This window comes from Solanum pennellii, chromosome 5, assembly GCF_001406875.1.
Source record: "Solanum pennellii chromosome 5, SPENNV200".
NCBI lineage: Eukaryota > Viridiplantae > Streptophyta > Magnoliopsida > Solanales > Solanaceae > Solanum > Solanum pennellii.
This window is the reverse complement of record NC_028641.1, coordinates 2,819,929-2,843,004: the sequence shown is the minus strand read 5'-3', so window position 1 is coordinate 2,843,004 and position 23,076 is coordinate 2,819,929. Positions and strand designations below refer to the sequence as shown.

General features: G+C 31.2%; 2 protein-coding genes across 2 annotated transcripts; one reads left to right on the top strand and one right to left on the bottom strand.

Moving 5' to 3' along the window:
* Positions 1 to 1,551: 1,551 nt before the first annotated feature.
* On the top strand, positions 1,552 to 4,455 carry LOC107019077 (uncharacterized protein At1g66480-like). Its single transcript, XM_015219658.2, has 2 exons — positions 1,552 to 2,345; positions 4,023 to 4,455. The coding sequence occupies exons 1-2, from the start codon at positions 1,677 to 1,679 to the stop codon at positions 4,083 to 4,085; spliced, it is 732 nt and encodes a 243-aa protein (XP_015075144.1). The 5' UTR covers positions 1,552 to 1,676; the 3' UTR covers positions 4,086 to 4,455.
* Positions 4,456 to 5,872: 1,417 nt separating this feature from the next.
* Positions 5,873 to 14,717, bottom strand: LOC107020290 (putative 1-phosphatidylinositol-3-phosphate 5-kinase FAB1C). Its single transcript, XM_015220585.2, has 11 exons — positions 13,000 to 14,717; positions 11,577 to 12,368; positions 11,298 to 11,451; positions 10,871 to 11,215; positions 9,428 to 10,150; positions 9,000 to 9,334; positions 8,750 to 8,876; positions 8,474 to 8,638; positions 6,788 to 8,320; positions 6,438 to 6,704; positions 5,873 to 6,344 (listed from the first exon to the last, which is right to left on the bottom strand). The coding sequence occupies exons 1-11, from the start codon at positions 13,518 to 13,520 to the stop codon at positions 6,090 to 6,092; spliced, it is 5,217 nt and encodes a 1,738-aa protein (XP_015076071.1). The 5' UTR covers positions 13,521 to 14,717; the 3' UTR covers positions 5,873 to 6,089.
* Positions 14,718 to 23,076: the final 8,359 nt, after the last annotated feature.

Here is a 23,076-nt window from a genome sequence, read left to right as displayed (position 1 = left end):
CCTTAGTATGATTATACAATTATAACAATTAGTAACAACGTGCATTCATTCATTATTATATCTACGTGTATATATTTTATGGATTAGTATAACAAATTTGCAGACTTTTTGCATGGGGGACAAAAATTGATTAAAATTAGAATAAGTCTATGTTTGGTGAAGTTTTGATAATTTCAACATGAAAAAATTAAAAAGAGAGTCAAAAAAGCACATGAGATGATGACAAAAAATGGGATCTTTGTTAGAAATTCATGAATACACACCTTTAATTATAATTAATTAATTTATATTTAACTAGTGAGATTAGATTAATATTAAAATATCATAGACTTAATTAATTTCTCACACTACTAATTATCTTTCCCCACTACTCACGCACTAGAAAAAGAAGAGACATACTTATGACATTAGTCAAATAATTTACTCAAATATATACTTCTCAATTTATCATCACTATCGAAGGTGAATGTTCGATTTAACGTGACACTGACATTTTAATACGATAAACACATATATTTGTAACATAATATCATCAATAAGTAATTTCTTCTCTTTTACTTTCACTGCCTGCACCTTCTCCAACGATATATCTAAATAAATTTTTATCCTTATCGTCAATAAAGTCATTATCTAGCGATAATTAAAATGATCTGATAAATATATAGACTATGGATATTAATTAGTTAATCTTTAGAGGTGCAAAATCCGTTAAATGTGGGGAACATGGTAGCTTCGATGGCTACCAAAATTAGTAACGTCATCCATTAGATAACGGAATGTGACATATCTCGTGAGTCATTTTCTATTATCACCTAAATTGTTCGGACTTTCTAAAAAAATATTGTCACGCTCACATCCTCGAAAAAGTATATGGTAGAACATATATCTAATATGTATATATTTGAATAATTACTATCTGATCGTATATTGAAGAAGACACGTTTAGATATATGTATTTTTTATACTAAATAAACTAAATTAGACAGAAATGAACAAAAATAGTCGTGTATATCATATATGTGTGAATCACGCTGACCTGATACATGTATCTAATGGATTTACATATATCTTGGATATCAAATAGATATGAGACTGTCAAGCTAGATGGAAGGGAGACGAGCTCAAATTTAATTTTTTGTATGTATCCTGATACATTCGAATCTTCTTAGATACAGTGTATCTAAATAAATTACTCCTAATTTTGACTCTATTTATCTTGAGATGCATGTATTTGGATGCACCAAAATATGATAAATATTATTGCAAACTGAACTGTATCGAAGTAATTAAGTAACTTTTAGACTATTAAAATTTCGATTTTCCCAATAAAATACGTTTTTATAATATTTTCAAAATCGTCGAAACCTGCGGTACTCTTTCTTTGACCCATACACATAATAAACAAATAATTATAACTATACTGCTACTTAAGATCCCTTTTTAAATATCATTATTTTACACCCATTTGTCCTCAACTCGTGCCACTATAATTTCAAGAGGATTCCAAGAAAAAACATATCCATAATAAGAAAATAAAAAAAACAAAAAAAATATTATTACTTATTCTATTTGTTATATTATATAGTCTTCATTATATATATAACACGAAGAAAAACAAAGCGCAAACCTTCAACAAGTATCAAACAAGAAACAAACACAAAACAAAAAAAGCTGATATGGGGAATAGTCTAGGAAGAAAAAAAACAACGAAGGTAATGAAAATCGATGGACAAACGATGAAATTCAAAACCCCAATTTATGCAATCGAGGTTTTGAAAAATTATCCATCGATGGTATTATTAGAATCAGAAGAAGTAAAGCATTTCGGGGTACGAGCAAAGCCATTAGAGCCTCAACAAGAGTTAAAGTCCAAAAGGCTTTATTTTCTCGTTGAATTACCCAAATTCCCCGAAGAGAAGAATAAGAACCCGAGAAGGGTCCGTTCAGGGATCCAGATGAGCGCTAAGGATAGGCTTGAGACTTTAATGCTAGCTAGGAGATCCGCATCTGACTTGACAATCATGAAGCCCGCTAGTGTTATGATGAGTGAAGAGTATTCGTCTAGCTTTGGTTCGGGCCCACTCGATGGTGTTGGGCCTCAGGCCCAACCCGTGAGGTTGAAACTAAGGTTACCAAAAGCGGAGGTAGAGAAATTGATGATGCAAAGTAAAGATGGAAGTGACGTCGGTGAGAAAATTATGAAACTTTGCATGAATAGTAATAACGATGGTGTCCAGACCGACTTGTTTCAGAGTAAAAGTGGACCGTTGATCGAGGAAGATCAAAGTCAATGGAAGAAAAATAATGGAGGAATATTAATTAAGAAGGGGATTAGATCACGAGAGGTAATGTTCTCTTCATTATGGACATTGATCCACTTTTCATGTTATGTTATTTCTTTATTAAATTTTAATATTTTTGGTTCACGTTCTTATCACGATTCTCAATATATAATTATAAAAATAATGCGCTAGTAAATTAGACGTATACGTAGTAAACAGTTATGTTTATTCAGATTCTTCAAAATGTTATTATATTCATATCATTCCTCAACAATACACTATTTTTAGAAAATTTCATACATACCTATAAATATTTTTAAGAAATTCGAGCAGCACATATATTTATTTTTTTAATTCTCATTATATTCCGCCAAGTTTTATGACATTAATCCGTCTCAAGTTGTCAATCATATTTTTTATTTGTACATCCTTTAAGAAAATATTAAAATCAATTCGAATTTTAGACTATTTTACTTCCTTTAAATGTTTTATATGATCTGTTTTCACAAAATATTTACTCTATTTAGGTGATTATCTTGATGTTTTTAAATAATTTGAGATAATTATTTTTATAAATTACGATAGATAATTCTAAAAAATTTGAGAAGTCAGAAGCTGCATGGTCAATGTAATTTTGTCAATTTACATGAGTGTGAAAAGCCTTTCCATTTATGGAATTTAATTTCAAAATTGACTGCTTCAATATTTTTTAAAAAATTAAATTCTAATTTTACTTCAATCATCAACTAATTATAACAATATTATTTAAATTGATTTAACAATTTTACTTAATTGAAGCTTTCCAAAGTCAAACTTTGATGACTTCAACGTTTTTTAGTTTAAATAATTATTTTTATGCATATAGAAATTAAATATAAAGTTTAGATATCTACCTTATAAAAAAAATAAGAAATTGGTTATGGAAAAGGAAAGTTTTATTTCCGTAGTAAGATAAAATAAAGTATTTATACGTGCATGTAATACTAAAAATTATTTATATTTTTAAGACCAAATTAATAAAAGAAAATTAAATGAAAGAGATTGAAGTGTGAAATAGTGCCCTATCAACTAATTTGTTACCTAACGGCTACCAAAAATAGCTTTTATTAAATCTATTTAGTTTCTTTAATTAGTGGATAAGATTTTGAAGGAGTTTATAGATGATATCAACAATAGGTCATATAAAAACATTAATTTCCGATAGACGTTTTTCTAAATATATCATCGATAATCTGAAATTTTTATAAAAAAAGTTATTTGATGATTTTTGTAAAAAACTTGCTTGTTTGTAGTCGTGAATTATGTTTTTAGATTTACTAAGAGGTATTATCGAAAGTTGTGCTAAGATGAATATGATTCATTCGCTCTTATTCAGATATTTCGAATTTAAATTCTGAATATGAAAAAAATCTTGATAAAAAGCGTTTTTCTCTTTTAACGGACTTTGAAACCCTACGGGGAGTGTAACAAACATTTGTGTGATTTTAATTTGTGAGCCTGCACTATTTCACACGTAATAGATTCCCAAATATTTTTATTATTATATATCTAATATTTGATTAATTCATTATAACTAACTATGATGTGATCAAGTTTGGTTGCATACCAATATAACATATCCAAAAATTATAATATTTTCTTATGTCAATTAGATTAGTAATACAATTTTTAATTATGCATTATAATATAATCTTCTATATTTGTTAATTATTTTTAATCTTTTTGTTCATTTGATTGCAGAAACGTGTAGGGTTCTTGCCAATTACAGAAGGGGAGATTCAATTAGCAATGACAGCTTCATAACAAATAGAGCAAAAAAATAAATAAATCTATTTTATTATATTATATAGTTTTATGTGCAAGTCATCTCCGAATTCACTCGCAGAATTTTTCAGCTATTATTAATTAGTACTATGTAGGTCAGGGGTTTGAGTCGTAAAAGCAGTTACTAATATTTGCATTATGATAGCTAGGTTGTTGTCTACATCACACGTGGCTCTTTCCCGAACTCTGCTAATTAATGCAGAATGCTTTATGCATCGACTCGATTGTCCTTTTCTTTTCTTTTCTTAATCAGGTTTTAGTCCTTTTCTGTATAGTAAAAAATTAAGAAGCTGAAAATTAGAAGTGAATTATGTGAGTAATGGTTATGATATATTACATTTGTATCCAATTTTCCATTTCTTTTATTTTATTTTTTGGTTGGTGAAGAAAGGAAACTCTAATGCTAGGGCAAATTACAGAAATCACATATTTTTAAGGTAAAATTATAATTTATTTTTAAAAGTTTATAATTATAAAAATTTCTCAAAACGGATACAATAATATAAGCGTTGATACGTTAATCTAATGCACGAGATATATTAATTTGATGCGCGAGACACACTAGTCTGATGCGCGAGGTACATTTCATACATGATACACTAATGTCATGTGCGAGATACATTAATTTGATTCGCGAGATACACTAATCTAATGTCTGAGGTACATTTTATATATGATACACTAATCTGATGCGCGAGATGCATTAATGTGATGCGCGAGATACATTAATGTGATACGCGAAAATGAGAAATTTTGAAAATTTGTAAAATTTTACAAAGATAATGGTAATAGTAAACTAAAAAGTGAGATTTCCATAACTAATCCAAATAAAATATTAAACTTGGTTTTTGAATATTTGCAAATTTCAATAGAATGTGAAACATATCATGAATCACATGTATACCAGACAAGAGAATGTGAAACATATCATATAATATTATGTATAACAATGTTGGAGTGTTGTTGTTAATCTTTTTCACATGGCAGACAAAAGTTCCATAAAAAAAATATGGTATCTTAAAAGCTATAATAAAGTCAATATATTATATTTAAGGGTCCATTTATCTTTTCTTTTTTCCCTAAAAGAATTTAACTTTTCTCTATACATGAAGGGAAGTGATGAGAATAAAGTATTGTGTGTCCAACTCTTTCTTCAAAGATAAGAAAGTTGCTTGATGTTAACAAAAGTGGAACATGACAAGAAATCTACTCTACTTTCCATAGATCCAAAAGGAAATTGGAAGAAAATGGCGTATGAACAGCTTCCACGCACCTCGACTAATTTTATGAGGTATCTGTTATCTCCAACCAACATAGGGTAACTCTCTATCTTCCGATACTTGGAAGGAAATCAGTTAGTGTTTAGTTCTCCGAGCCTAATACCTCATAGTTCTCAAATCACCTTACTGACAATACACACAATCGAGTCATTTTAAGGTAATTATATATATATAGGCCGAAGAGAGGGTACTCTAATTTTTAATAGTAGTAGAGCTTTAGAACACTAAACGGTAGGGAACAAAGGTTGTCACAATGGGAAAAGACGAAAAAATGACAGTCTGATACACTAAGCATCTCGTATTCACACAGGGTTCAGAGAAGAGTTGTACCCCTAAGCGTGAGATGTAAGCGGTCTAACCTGATGCAAGCATAAGTGGCTGGTTCCACAGCTCAAACACATGACCTAAAGTCACACAGAGACAACTTTGTTGTTGCTCCAACGCTCCCACTTCTCACGATAGAAAAGATGGATATAAAATACATAACTTTTGAGGAGCTATGAAGATACACATTTGATTTCATTTTTACTCAAATGAAGCATTTGTTATAAATGTACAGATTGTCAAATGTACACTTAGACATATTTCTTAATAAAATATGAACCAACTGGAAAATATCTAACCTTTCCTTCATCTGCAAATTTGTGCAATTAGGAAGGTTTTGCTTATTGGCAGAAGGCTCTATGAATGAATATAATCAAAGTCAAGATGACCACTGATCTGGTACCGTGAGAAAATAGGTTGTCATCGCTTTTCTGAATCTTTTCTTGTATTGTTTCGGAGAAACAATAGTTGGGGACGCGTTCCTTGGTCCTCCGAGTATGCCTGATGCCTTCACCCATGTCTCTAAGTGCTTGTCCCAAGTATATTGCCTCATGAAGTCGATGATCCCCAAGACTAGTTCTTTTCGTTCTTCATCCACCCCGACCAGCAAAGAGTAGTCCATCACATCAACAGACTGTCAAAAACAGAACGTTTGTTGGTCAACGTTGAAATGTAGACACTAAAGGAGGAAAATAGAAGATAGACACTCATAGTGAAAGTAGCTTACTGCCAAAAAGGATGTATCATTCCAAACAGCTCGCTCGAGGCTTCTTTTTGCTTTGCTTCCAAGAAATATGGGTTTGGTATGCAATGTTTCTAAAAGATTCATATCTAGCAACACTTTGTTTGCTCCAGTTGTATCTGCATTGTAGCGGGATCGTAGAGAACCCTTGAGATCATACACCCTAGAGATCTTTCTTTCGAAAAAGAGATTCTCCATCACGATTAGATCCATTTTTGTTTCCCTGCCTCCTTTCAAATGTTTGACCGAAACCTAAAGCATTGGATACGAAAAGGAATAAGTCTACTACAACAACTAAAAACTTGTTCGAAAATAAGAGGCACACTATTTTTCACCTGGAATATTCCAAGAACTTTCGCAAGGCAAGTTGGACTCCGAGAGTTGATAGAATTTGTTAAATATTTGAAGTACTCTGGTGCAAATTCTTCAAAAGAGTCCAACTCAGTTTTCTGAACTTGTTTTATTATGAATCTTTCATCGAATGACTTGGCAAAGTAAACATTGCTCTTTCCCCCTTGAGCACTCCATCTTTTACAACGGCTTAAGGAACGTACAAAATCCAGTTCATCAGGACAGCACTTCCTCCTAAGAGCATCAAACTGCTTTGCAAAGTAACAAGTGACTGAAAATTTCACCTTCCCCCCACTACTCAAAGATTCATCATCGAAAGAGATCCTTAAGTGAGGAGAAGTTTTTGAATCTGAAAAGAGGGAAGTAATTGTACTGGAAGCATCTTCAGAACCATGGCTCCCATAATGCATATAATCCGTGTCTAGAGAACCAAAAGACTGCCATGTTGAAAGGCTAAAAGCCACTCCAGCCTCCTTGTTCGTGTCACTCGTGTTCCAACTCCGTTCAGACACGCTTGACTTATCAGTGACCCAGTTACTATACACTTTCGAGCAAAGTGCATAAGATATAATGCTAGTAGGTTCATTGTCATAAACAGCTAGGACAACATCTATTGAACCATTGAGTGGAACCATCAGCCTAGATCCATCAGGTATAAGAGATGCATAAGAAATAAATGAAGGTGAAGAACCCATAAGGAGATTAAACTTATGAGCCTCACTGGGTGACATCTGAGAATAAGTTCTCTGAACACTGGAAACAGGATCTCTGATCATATTCTTATAGTCTCCAGAAGCATGAAAAGACCTGATTGATGATAAATGCAATGAAGAAGGTGGCAGCCCCTTCCTGATTCTGTCTTGAAGTCTCATAGCAGAGTCGAACGAGTGAACTCTTGCAGGTAACTTTAGTCTTCTAAAAGGAGGCAAATCAAGATGACTTGGTTGTCTGAGAGGAGCAGCTTCAGATCCATCTCCTTGTAGCAACTGAGCTTTTTTGGGAGAACGATCAGTGCCAGACCAAGCAAAGTCTATCTGATCAGAAAGGACCGATGCAGCTGAAGGAGCTCGTTCCAAGGATGTTTGGTTAAATGCATTCTCCCCTTCCGTCTGCATTTCCTGCATTGTCTCGCTCTCAGATGAGGTTAACATGGAACTTTCTAGCTCACCAGAACCATAAGGTGATACACCAGTTCCCTCCTGTTCAGACTGCAGAGCTTTCTCGGGGTATTCCTCTGAGTCTGAGAACTCGGGCACAGACTCTTCGTAAACATGTTCAAGAGTGTCATTCTTTAGAAACATGTCCCTTCTCCAATCTATCAGCTCATTACAAGATCCACAATCTTCTGAACCCACTGAACTAGAACTCTTTTGGAGGAAGGACTTCATGGACAAAAGCCGACGATCCCAAACATGTGAAGCAATCACGAGGGAATGCCTCAAGCGATTTAGCTCAAGAATGTCTATTGCTCCCTGTCTTGGGTCGAAAGTTTCATCCTCATCCAGCTGAAGAATGTCCTATTGTACAAGCAAACAGAAACAAAATAAGTAAGGAGAAACGCAGCACTTATCATACATGCTAAACTATAAAATCTGCAACCTACCTACATTATTAAAGTCGTGAGAGGAAAATGTACAAGTATTAAAGATTGATGTCAAGTAGTTTCTTACATGGTAATCGTTCTTTTCCTTCATAAGCAGCTCCTTTAACTCCACAATGCAGTCATGCAATTGAGTTGTATCGGATGGTTCACATTCTACAGGGTAACTTTTCTCTTCAATCCTGCGGAAGGCACTTGATATTTCTGCGTACAAAGCTTTGGCTTTACAAAGTAACTGCAAGATATATCACATAGAACTATAGTAAGCATAAAAGCATATCAAAGACATCGCAAATACTTAGAATCATTTCAAGATAGCACGAGAAGTGTTTAATATTTTTGTCACCTCAGCTGCTTCTTTCCTTAACCACTCCTGTTCAGTGTAGCCACTAAATTCAAGGGTTAATGGAGGCAGACGAACTGACAGAATATCAATGGGAGTATAGCGGAAGAATGCAACCATACTTCCACACCTGAAAAAGCTAACTCTGTTATTCACTCAATAGCGATGGTGAAGCAAAGACAAAATTAACACAAAGATTTCAAACTCAGGCAGATGCCAACCCAATTCTTAAGGAATACCATGCAGTACGCACCCATAGTATCGGAGGCAGTCTCTTTGCAGAGAATGACCACAGCTAGCAACCCGGTTAGCAGTTGCATGATTTGAAAAACTAAGTTCCAAGAACTTCCCAAACGAGAGTCCCCAAGCAGCATCTGACATTATTACTCTGCGAGTCGCTGGTGGAACTCCCTCTATTTGTGCACACTTAAGGCATCGATGCCACATCCAAATCTTTTTGTCCCGTTCTCCAGGAAGAGAATTCACCAAGGGAAGACGTCTAACGTTTATAGTAAGATTCGCCTGCTGGTGAGTATAGCAGATGACATGAGCCTCAGCTGGCTCCTTGCACGATTGACAGGAAGATATCTGACATCATGACGTACAATACAAAAGTAGCATGAAATTATTTTTGATAATGGAATGTCATGTATTGTTAAAGGGACAAAAGATGATTGCTACCTGACCAAAAAGATCATCCTGAAGATATCGCCCAAGTGGCTTATCGAAGGAGCCATAAAACTTGATGCGAAGTAGCCGAGAACGTACACATACTGTTCCATTTAGAACACATCGACTAGAGAAGGACACTAATATGCTTTGACGACTGTCAGCAGCTGAATAGAATTCATCGGGGATTTTGGTTTCATCTGATCTTTCTAGCTTTGATAGCTCTCCTAGTTCTCTGGGTTGACTCTCTTCTTGACCTGAAGTTTCTACTGATCGTTCAATTGTTTGATCTTCAATTTCAATAGAGCCAACAGGTTTTGTATCATGTGCCGAAAAAAGTGAGAGATTTTCATGATCTGCAGTAGTGAGAACATCTCTTGCTCCACCATCATCTAGGTTAGATTGGTCACCACATTGGGGGTAATGATGCTCTGACAATGACTCTGGTAAAACTGCCTCCACAGTAAAGTTGGACCCTATCTGGACATTTGGGTCATTAGCAACTCTCTGCGCTCTTACAGGCACAGCAGAATGAGAAATCACTGAGATGGCATTATCAGCAGATGTCCTCTCTGGTATAGCAATTGAGGTTGCTGCAGACTCTTTAGGTAGACTAGCACCCTCATCAGCAAGAAACGATGTCTCAAGAGATAGATGATATGCAGCAAATACAGCATACTGAACGACCTTCTTCAGCTTCTTGAGCTCTTCACGACATGAGCCCCTCAGCAAAACCTGCAAATTGTCAAATGAAAGGATAAGTAACCCTCTAATTCTATCTTCAGCCTCTTGATCAAGGTAAAAGAGCACTTCATTGTCAATTTTGTGTTATAGCCCAAGTGAAAACTCGCAACCCTTATAGGCAAAAATAAAAAACCATCAAAAGAACATATTGAAAGATGAGAGAACCCCATTGAAGTTTCCATTACATTTTAACCAATGTTCGCAATGTTATCTAAAGTGAAATGCTCATAGATCATCAATGCTTTCCTGGGCTTAAAGCTCAAAGCACAACTAAAGTACGTGGCTTTTGCATATGTAATGCAAGAAATTATAACTATAAAGTACAAATACACACAAATTTTGCGTGAACATAGAAATTGAAAAAGAAGGGCAATTAAGTCAAATATATAAAGTGTAAAGATGATAATTTAAATCTCTACTTCAAAATTAGCTAGTAGAAGGCAAAAGTACAAATGATACAAAAGAAATAATCATAAAATGTCATAATATAAACAAATCTATAAGGGAAACATTCACTGATTACTCATTGTATCTAGAGCAAAGCGGTCAAAGTTAAATGGAATGCATCATAAAAGTAGTACGAACGTTGCACACTGAAGATGTAGAGAACAAGTACACCAACCATTATGCATGATTTGGATCATACTTAAAACATCAAAAAATTAGAGTTGCAATAAACAAGTGATTGATTCTAAGAGTAGAGGAAATTACCGTGCAACCTAAACGCCTGGGACAACCATCAAAAAACATCAGAGTTTTTGATGTCCTTTTGTTCAATTGGTTGGCATGTTCATGCTCTTCAGATACTTTTTCTAAGTGGAAGAGTTCACAATGTCCCAATCTTGTTGAGGCTATGTTATCAATGGATGGGGTTATAAGAGCACCAGTGCACCTGGCTACTCGCTCTAGCAGTGGCACCTTAACATTCAACACCAAAGAGATCTCTTTTTCCAATAGAAGCTCCTGAGCATATGAAGATACACTTTTCTCCACAAGTAGCACATTAGGATGATGCGCCTCTATTCTTGAAACAATCATCTTGAGGTGCTCCTTCTCCTGTTAGGATAACAGAACATTGTAAATGTGTTTCTATTTGCTCATATATCATCACTTACAGATTAGAAGATCAACTAAAAACCTGTTGTAATAAGGTGTCAAAAGATGCCAACTGAGTGGCAGCTCTTTGGTACTCAAGTGCTCCTCCTAAGATAAGTAATCGGGCATTTTTGTACTGTGAAGTCATGCGCTTGTGTTTGATATTCTTAGTACAAACTACTCCTTTAATGAGGGTGCTGCATTGAACCAAAAGCGAATCATGATTCTAACTGAATAAACAAGTCTAAACCCCCATGTTATCATGTGATAAAAAAAAAAAAAAAAATTCAATGTTTGTGTGGTAATAAGAGAAATTTTTTACCTATCACTTCGGGTTCCTGAAGCTATGCACTTAATCTTTACATAATCAACTGGATCCATACTGCCTCCTTTACTAGTATCAGGCTTTACATAATTTGCAGCTTGCCATGCTAGTGATGTAACTATGTCAATCCAGTCATCGGCAGCGCTTTCTTTCCCAGAATGTATATCTTCTCCTTGCAATAGCTGCAAGACAAGAGCCCTGAAATGACCATGTACAACAGATCTTAATGGTTCCTTATGATCCAATTGTTGTTTATCCTTTGCAGGGAAAATGCTGGAGAGGCTCCCACTTGAAGAGAATGTTGCGCCTGTCTCTCCAATTTCATCATCTTCGTCATCATATGTGAAGAAATTATTTTGTGCCTCGTCATCTTCATCATCAGGTGGAGGAGGAAACCATATAGGACCATTGTTTTCAAAATCCAATGGCTTTTGCTGCTTCTCTAACTGGTCTCGGTAAACGGACAAATTGTTAGATTCATTAGCAGTCTCTGGATCCTCATTATCTTTCTCAAGCCTTCCTAAAACAACCAAGGTTTCTTGATCAAAGGGACCATCATTCTGAGACCTTGGAGTCTCCTGTTGGTCCTGAACAGAATGCCCAACTCTATTGGAAGTAAAACGAATCCTAGAGGGGCTGGTTGATGGACTAGATCCAAATGATCTGAGATGGTAAAATTTATGTCTAGCACTAACACTACATGATTCTAAATCAGAAGTATCATGACAATAATCACTTGATGGGCTAACAGATTGATTCGTGAAGTCCCCTCCTTCATCTTCATCACTCCTAAAATTGTAAAAAGAAAGGTAAGATTTCTTAGTTAAGAAAGCAGCTACTCCAAAAACACAAATTCATATAACTTCGCAATCTGATAAAACCATTGTGGCTTCTGTTTGACGTTAGGTAGTTAAATACTTAAATTAACCCACAGAAAAATGGAATGGGAGAGGGGATATTTGGAATATCATAGTCACACCATTTCTACATTAGGGATGATGTGGAAACAGTACAGAAGATCTTTCGCGAGGATTCTAAGAAGCCCATGTGGAGAATTAGAAGCTCCTTAGTGTTGCACTTGTATATGTGGTGTAGCAAAACTAGAGCTCTTTATCAGAATTACATGCTATATGCCCTGGCAGGAGACTCTAGCTTTTTGTACAATAGATTTTTGAATCAACTACTTTTAAGACAATAGACTAGACAACTGGCATAGATCAAAGTTTCTTTTTGAGAATAAGTAAACTAAACTCTAATATACACCAATTCCGGAAACTAAAACGACTAATTAGATAGCATAACAATCTTGACATATAAGATGTTTCTGTTTAATAATAATTAAACATATATGGAAAACACAAGATTTCAAACTGGAAAAATTCCAAAGAAAGAAATTCCACAAAATTATATAGTTTGTTACCTGCTAGGCGAGTGACGCAGAGACACTGGAGATGGATGACTTGAAAAGGCTGTAAAACTACTCTTACTTGCATCATGGGTAGAATAACCATCAAACATGTCACTACTGAAATTTGGTGACGGCGGTTCTGGGCTTTCCCTTGGAGATTCAGAAGGATAAACTTTGTCACAAAACTTCCTTGTGCTTCTATGACAATTGCTTAGATCAGAACAAAATTTGCACACCTTGATATCAACCAAAGACCTCACCATGTTTCTGGATTCTCCTGATCCGGATGAAAAAACATCCGAAGATCCAAAAATGTGCACAACACAATCCCTGCAAAACACTCGACTACAACTTAAGCAGTGGAACTTGAGGCAAGAATCAGTAAACTTCATCTTGCATTCATAACAGGTTTTGCAACTTTCAACATCCATATCGCGTCCGCCAACCAATGAAGTTCGATCACTTTTACCCCACTTTATCCAAGCCCTAACTTTCTCTATCAAATCCAGTAGAGAACTATCTGGTACTCCCATAGACCAGCAGTCAAACCACCAAGTTTTGCCTCAATAACATAAGTCAATCAACTCTTAATTCTTCTCTTAATCTAAAGTTTGTGTAATCTGATTTCTTGGTGTTAAAATAAGAAACTCTATCAAAACTATAACCCACAATAAAAATGGTGGATTCAAAGTTATATTTAATGTATTTTTTTTCTTTAAAAATGAAAAAGGTTCCTCATAAAGAACAAGAGAAACAAACAAACAGTAAGATTTCCCCTCAGAAATCCCTAAATATCCAGAAGGGAAAAACAAATTACAACAATTTACTTCACACTGAATTTGATATATATACAACCAAAAAAAGCTTGAAACTTGTGACAACAGAAAGACTGAGACTTTTTGACCAATAAATTGACTCAAAACCTAAAAACCCAACTCAACCAATCCCAGAATCATCAAGATTTGATCCCAAAATCAATTTTTTCATAACAATCAAGATCAGATCCAGAGCTCAGAACCAAACAACAACTGAAACACACTCTTGTCACTTGACAGATTCTGAAACTAATTCCTCTAAAAAAAACAGCTAAACCTGCCAAACCCCCAGATTAACAATATCTAGAGATAAATAAACAACCCCGCCTAAAAAAGCAAGAAACTTTTTCAACTTCAGCTCAAAATAAGAGAACCCCAGATCAAGCAACACAAGTATAAAGCCCTTTAAGTGATGAAAAATTGAATCTTTTTAACTTCAGAGTAAAATAACACAACCCCAGATCAAGTAACACAAGTATAAAGCCTTTAGGTAATGAAAAATTGAATCTTTTTCAACTTCAGTGCAATATTAGACAACCCCAGATCAAGTAACACAAGTATAAAGACTAAAAATTGAATATTTCTTCAACAGATACAGAGATTTATGTGAGCTGATGAATTTAAAGAACAAAGAGAATAAGAATGAAAAGGAGAAAAAGGAAGAGTACTGATGAAGTAGAAGAAGAAGAAGAAGGAAAAATGGTAATAGCTCTTATCTCCATGAACATAACATTCATCTGTTTCTCTCTCCTTACCATATTTTCAGGCATTGCTTTTGCTGTTTTCATTTCTCTAAACTTTTAATAACATTAAAAAATTCATCTTTACATTCATAGAATTTGAAGATTCATTTTACACAGAACACCTCTTTTTTCTTCTTATTCTTCTTCTTAAATCAAAAATAATAATATTCTTTTAAATAAAATACAATAATTAGTTCATGTATTTAAACCATTTTTTTCTTTTCCTTTTTCTCTCTCTTACTTTACTTTTCTATATCACTATGCACTTTATCTTATGAACATGAAATCTTTTAATATTATATATATAAAAAATTTATTATAAAATGATACAGAATTTAAATTAATAAAAGTCTCGAGTTTGAACGCGGATGTTAAAAATAATATAATGATAATAATATTGAGGGTTAGTTTATTATTTAAATTATTTTATTTGTGTTTTTTTTTTCTTTTTGAATCTTTTGTTTAAAGGGTATTGAAATTCTTGAGCTACTATTGGTCAGCAACAGCGTATAGAATGAAGTATTTTGGCAGCACAGTCAGAGACAAGTATTAAGATAGTGAAAGATTTGTATTTTATTTAATTAATTATATAGTTTGTCTTTTTCAATTTTTTTTATAGTAAAGTAGTTGCAATTTTCAATGTGCAACTACTTTTATTATATGAAGAAAAAAATTTACTCCATTTTATATTTGTTTTGGAGAGAAGTATGATAAATGCTTCTCAATTTGATGTAAATTATTTATTTTGTATAATTTTAAAAGTGTTCTCTATTTGATAAATTGTATTTAGATATATTCTCACCACATTATATCGTAAATTGTCATAAATTTTCGTAGGAATATAAGATTCTTTATAAAAATTTAAAAAATATTGAAAATTTTTTTGGACTTTACGAGAACTTTTAGAGGTGTATGTATATCACTTATATTGTAAGTTCAAGGGTGTATTTAAAATTTAATTAGTCAAAGAAATGAGTGTTTTTTTAAGGCGATCACTAATTTAAAGATGAAATTTATAATTCACGGCAAGTTTAGACGTGTTTTATATATTTCTTTTTTATATTTTTATAGGGGAAAAAAAGTCGGGAAGAAAAGAGCAAGAGTTGAAGTCATATCTATCGTGTGAAAGAGATAGATATTGTTTCTTATTAATATTATATCTTTGTTCTTGTTAATATGTTAAAAGAATTATTTCTTTATTTTTACTAATATATTTTTCATAAAATTGAATTGTTTTAAAGTATAATTAATTACATGACTAAAGTCAAGCCAATTGAGTCGAATTAAGCTTTCACAAAATTAAAATATAGGGTATAATTACTTACATATATTTCTTTCACATAACAAATGTGAAAAGAAATATATATATATAATTAACGTGATAAGTATGGGATTTTAATTTTATCAATTTGTTTTTTTATTTTAATATATTATTAATGGATTTGAAGTAGAGTCTGAAGAAGATATAATATACACAAAATATATTATTCATATCGTATAAGTTGTAAAGATAGAGAGACTATTTCTGATAGAATCTTAACTCGTAAAAATCTCAAAACAATTTTTTAAAAAAAATACGAAAATGAAAACGATAACAACGATGAAAATGGCGTGCATATTCTAATTAAGCTAACATAGCTCATAGATAGAAATTTGTTTTTAATATTATCGTTTATATACTCTATGTATTATGTATATAACACTTATCTGATATTGATAATTGTCTAAACATTTAATTTACAACTAAAAAATATATACTTAAATTATCTTAATAAATATTCAGAATTATATATTATCTATACTTTTTCATTAATCTCTTTATGTGGATGACAGTAGTTCATGTCCAAGTNTCTTATCTTTTGAGTTAATTTATTTTTAGGGGGAAAAAAAAGAATTTTCTTGTATACGTAATGTCCAATAATACAGTAAATAAATTAACTTTGCACCTAATAAGTCCAAAATTTGTCGTTTCATTTCATCTACTAATCTCATGTTTCAGTGAGTGCAACAAAAACATTACGTATAATTCTTATTTATTTATTTATTATATATATATATACATATATATATATATATTATATAACATGTCAGAAAAAGACATTTAAAAAAAAATTGTACCTCATTTATATATTTGTTATAAATAATGCATGCAACTATTTTTTGAAGAATTTATTTTTGTCCATCTATCGTAACATATTTGTATACTATCCATGCATGGTTAGTTTCAAAAATATATATTCGTAATTTACTTATCCACCTTTTGAGAATTATTTGGGACACTTTTAATTTCTTAATATATTTTATACTATATGAACGTGGAATATAATATATATAACATGTATGGTATATCAGTAATATTAGTTGACAAGTATATATTAAAAGTCAAAAGAAAATTAATTATTTGATTTTTTTCAAAAAAATAAAAATTAAACTGATAGTGTTGTGTATATGAGTATATATATCTATTTTCCTTTGTGGTACTTCTCTAAGAAAGAGAGCCTAAATGAAGCTTTATCGATTTGTCTACCTTTTAATTAAGGGAAAATTATATATAATAGTAAATTAATAACCTAAAATAAATGGAGTAGTTAGGGTTTGATTTAATTGTACTCCATAGCAAACGTTTGCAAAAAAATTGTCAGGCGCCTCTCTCCCAAATATCTCGCTCGCCATTCTCCTCCAATCTCTCGCTCGCTTCCTCACTTTTTGTACAAACACAAGTGTATAAAAATTGTTTCTAATTGTATAAAGTAGAGAAAATTGTATAAATGCATATATTTTTGTTCCCCTCTCTCCCCTCTTCCAGATCTCGCTCGCCACTCACCCAGATTTCGCTCGCCACCCTCGCCTTTCTCACTTATACAAACAGAAGCGAAATGTATAAATTGCGTTTCTGTTTGTATAAAGCGTGGGAAAATTATATATACACATGCAAGTACATATATTTTCGTCCTATACACTTATAATTATACAATAAAAATACTCCGCTGCCCAGTTTCTTTTGTCATTCTCTCTTTCTCGTTTTATACAATTTTCAAATTGTATCCAATTTCTCTCTTTCTCGTTTTATACAATTTTCAAATTGTATCCAATTTCTCTCTTTCTCGTTTTATACAATTCGATTCAATTGTATATTCCTTGTCAAGTCTCTCTTTCTCTCTTTCTCATTTTATACAAATTCAAATTGTATATAATCGTTCTATACACTTATAATAATACAATTCGTTTTATACACTTCGTTTTTATACAGTTTTCTGTCCAAGTGTCTTTCTCTATCTTGTTTTATACACTTCGTTTTATACAATTTGCTTCAACTGTATATGTATAGCGAATTATACCGTTTCTATGTTTGCTATGGAGTGCAATTATGCAAACTTTGCTATAACATACAAATATAAATTTTCTATTTGCTATATGTAAAAGTTGCCCTTTAATTAAATAAAGGTCAATATGCATGTGAGATATACAAACATCATAGTTAGTTTTGTTGAATATAGAATGAAGTTTTATAGATTTTTCTACCTTTAACTAATTTAAGGTCAAAATATACAAACCTCGTAATTAGCTTCGTTACATATAGAATGAAATTTTATCGTTTTGTCTATCTTTGAACTAATTAAAGGTCAATATATGAGAATTTAGATATACAAACATCATATAGTTAGCTTTATGAATATAGTTGCAAAAATCGACTTATCATGACTATATATATATATAAGGATAATGCACAAATACCTCCTCAACCTATGCCCGAAATCTCAGAGACACACTTATACTATACTAAGGTCCTATTACCCCTTTGAATTTATTTTATTAATAATTTTCTACCCCTTTTTTGCTTACGTGACACTATCTTGTGGGCCCAATGCTGATTGATTTTTTTTCAAGCTAGTGCCACGTAGGCCGAAAAGGGGTAGAAAATTACTTATAAAATAAGTTCAGCGGTGTAATAGGATCTTAGTATAGTATAAATATATTTTTGGAATTTCGAACATAAATTGAGGAGGTACTTGTGCATTTTCCGTATATATATATATATAGATTAACTTAGGCTTTCGGTTTGGTGAGAAGACATTTGTGTGTCAACTGTCAAGTTATGTGTGCTTTCTTCCATTTCTTGCCCCTTTTGTTGTACTCTTTTTCCTCTTGGAGTTTTCTTGATTAATAATTCATAAAAAAAATTCCCTAATTTCACAAATTTATTTTTTATTTTATCGTAATATCCAAATCAGCTTGAATATATATCTAAACTATTACGAGTATTTATCATCATTTATCAACAGTATGACCAATATCGAATAACTCTATTCATCAAACTCTAAATAAAGTATTTTTTTTATTTCTATTAAGACTTAAAACTGATATCTCATTATTCTCGATCCACTTTCATTTTTACTATGTTTGTTTGGGAGACATAACTTGTGGTATTCCATCCCCTTTGTTCAATTTTTTCTCTTTCACAAAATAACTTGGAAGTTGTCAATTTGTTCCCTACTTTTTGTTGGGATTTGAGTTGAGATGTATAAAATCAAATATATTGCTTAGGATTCTAGATGGTTAGGTGTAAGCACCCCACAAATTTTTTTTTAATTTATACAAACAAAAAAAAAAGGTTACACATCATTTCTTCAACATGTCATTTTACAACTAAGGAATTGAAAAGATAGATTTTTGGCAAAGTGGTCTTTGGTCAATAAAGTGATGAGTGTAATTCTTGAAAATTAGGGTTCCATTTCTAATATATACAAAATATTAGATAATTTACTTCGGGAGATCATATTCGATATATCTAGATAACTGAAGGAATAATATGTATTTTTGTTAAGAGATATAGTAACAAGTATGTTTAAGATGATAGTATACTCGAGGTACGTGTAAGTTGACTGAAAATATTATCAAGTTATCGATGTTTCTGCTAAGAGATTATACATAAATAAACAATCGAAATGGACACTAAAATAAAATTCTAAATCTTCATGATCATCCATGACTCATTACCATGTGGAGGGTATTGGTATTTTGTGTAACTTTTTTTTTTCTACAAGTTATTTTATATTATATGTTTTGTCAATTTAGTGTTACAAAATGGGTCCTATAAAAGTACATTTATTCCTTTTAATGTCTTTAAATAATCTTTACCAAATTCCTACTTCCTTGTGAATTGAAACCCCACGCCCTCCACAACCCTAAATAATATGCGTTATTTCAAATTATTTATCGTATTTTATATATATATATATATATATATATATATATATATTAAAGTATATTAATCATAAAATATTTTATTTTATTTATATATTATAATATATATATTATCATCTATATAATATATTTTAAATATGGTAAGTTAAATATGGTAAAACATTAACTTAGTTTCAAAAAAAATTTAAAAAATTTATACACAAATTCATATTAAAAATTAAATGTTTTTATTTTCATATTTAAAATAATGTCACATGAAATGAAACGAATAGAGTAATCACATAAAAATACATTATGTGGACTAATTTATTTAATTAAGAAATATATCTAAGTCATCCTAATACAAAACCTTTTAAATTATTTTTTTTCAACATTTTCATTTCTTTTTCTTTACTTTCAACTTTTTCCCTTTTTCTCTACCCATACATAAAATTATTTTATTTCATTAAGCATGGGCTAGTTATATTGTTTGGTCAAATATTCCCATGTGGGTGTATTGAGGTATATTTATTATAATTTCTCATTTCAATAAAAAAATAAATTTGGGTGTATCTAAGAATTTGCAAATCAAATGACTTTTTTAGACCCACCTACATTTATTAGAGCCAATATTTAAAGTACATTTATTTAAATATAGAATTAAGAAAGTTGTTTCTAAATAGTTAGTAACTAATATAATTTTTTGATATCATTAAAGGATTAGTGATATTTTTTTATTATTTAGCGATAAAAATTATTCATTGCTAATTTATTTTTAATAAATGTATAGTAAAATCTAAATATAGTTTAAATATTTTAGGACAAAAGGAAATTGCCCAAATTTGTAGCAATCATTTTACTTGTTGACTAAATGCTTTAATTATTAAATATAAAGTTGTAGTGGATTTTCTTTCTAGTGCTCTTTAGAACTTTATAGAAGGGTAAATTTTATCCTCTAAATTTTAATGATTCTATTCAAGAAATTAATGGGGTTAAAAACTAATCCTCATTTTGCTAGATAATAAGTAAAATGAATGTAATAAAAATTTTATTTTGATAATAAATAAATGTATCTTTTTAGTTTGGTTTCGATATGTATTTATGTTTTCTAATTTTGAGTGTGCATAAATAAATATTTAAATTTGTATAAAATTAAATAATTAGACATATGTTTCATATGTAGCCAATTTGTGTCCTAAGTCACCTTCTACGTGTACAATATCACGCAGGACGTACGTACTTACTTATTTAATTTTATATAAATTTAAGAGCCTGATTATTCACGTCCAAAGTTAAAAACATAAATACGAATTAATGTATGACATATTTATATATTATTACCAAAATTTAATGACATTTTATAAAATTATTATACTTATTACATTAAGTAAAGTGGTGGTCTACAATTTTGTTTCATGATTTTGACTTTTCAATAATGGGACTTCAATAAAGCTATATGTCATTTCATTTTCCTAATACTTATTTGCCAATTTTGGAAATATTTTTTTTTCATTAGTTGCTATATTTCTTAATCAATTAGATGTAAATGTTGGTCCCATGAAAAAAAAAAAAGAGAAAAACATTAATAGGTTAACAAAAAAAAAAAACAGCCAAAAAAAGGAATTTTAAATGCATAGCTCTTTGATATTAATGGGTAGGTGGCTATTTGATTTTTTTTTGACTATTAGAAAAAGTTTTACTTAAAAAAAAAAAAAGATTTATAGCAGCCTAATTGGTGAATAAGTCACAAGAATAATCTTAGCTTAGAGTTACTTTTATTTACTCATTTTTGTAAGAATTTTAAGTATTATACACTGTGTTAATAATATTTATATCGTCAATAGTAAATAAATAGTCTGATATATTAAGTTTTTGCTTTGTGCGGTTCTTTTTTAGAGAAGGTTCATATTTTATTCAGATTGTGTTGATTATATGTAACTCTATTTTTTATTTTTACAAGAAGTTTTTACGATTGAATTTGTGACTTTCTAATTGCAAGTCAACGTTTTTATTGTTATTCATGATTTCATGTAACTCGACAATTATTAATTGATAACCTACTAAAAATAGTAACCAACATATTATAAAAAGTTAAACCTCACTGATTGTGTTTTTTTTTTTTACGTGAACATCCTCCTTAATGACTCGATCAAGACAAGTATTCAAATATCACGGTACTACTATAGAGAAGAAAAATTTAACCCCAATGAATATCAAAACACTCATAAACAAAGGATGTTGTAATTGACGAAATGCTTCACATTTTCTTCCGATGAATCCAAATACAATTTTATTTAATAAAGTTTATCTCCTTAATCTAGCTTAGTTTCTACTAATATATTACTCAATTTTACAAATTGAACATTTGATAAAAGCAACTCAATTATTGAAAGCAAATTTTGCAAAATCAGCCCATGTGATGCACTAAAAGTTGATTTAACTTTTAATTAAAATGGACTAAAAATGGACCAACCTATTCATCTATTGGGCCATCGTAATTAAATTGGTGAGATATAGTTTCAATTAAGGGGAAATTGTATATAATAACAAACTAATAACTTAAAATAAATGGAGTAGCTAGGGTTTGCTTTAATTGTGCTCCATAGCAAACATTAGCTAAAGTTTGTCAGGCGTCTCTCTCCCCAAAATCTCGCTCGCCACTCTCCATTCTCGCTCGCCTCTCTCGCTTTATACACAGAAGTGTATAAATTCTGTTTCTGTTTTGTATAAAGCGAGAGAAAATTGTATATACACATGCAAAAATATATATCATCGTGTTATACACTTAATACTTCAAATATTGCAGAGAAAAAGGCCAACAAATTATACAATTGCGAATTATACAATTGCCGTGAAATACAATTTTCTCTAGCTTTATACAACAGAAGTGTATATATTGTGTTTCTGTTTTTGCATAAAGCGAGAGAAAAACATATATCTTCTTGCTATACACTTATTATTATGCAATATACATACATTTAATTCGATTCAACTGTATGCAAAGCAAATTATAAAAATATTGCAGCGAAATAGGCAGCGAATTATACAATTCTGCATTATACAATCGCAGTGATATAGGATAGCGAATTATACAATTGCAGCGAAATAGGCCAGCGAATTATACAATTGTATGTATATGTATAGCGAATTATACAATTTTATGTTTGCTATGGAGCGCAATTATGCAAACTTTGCTATAGCATACAAATATGAATTTTTTGTTTGCTATATGTGAAAGTTGTCCTTCAATTAACATGATAGCAATTTAATTGTCAAAATACCCAAAATTATATTATTTTTTACAAATAAAGTTGTTAACATACATTAGTAGGATATATATTGAATAG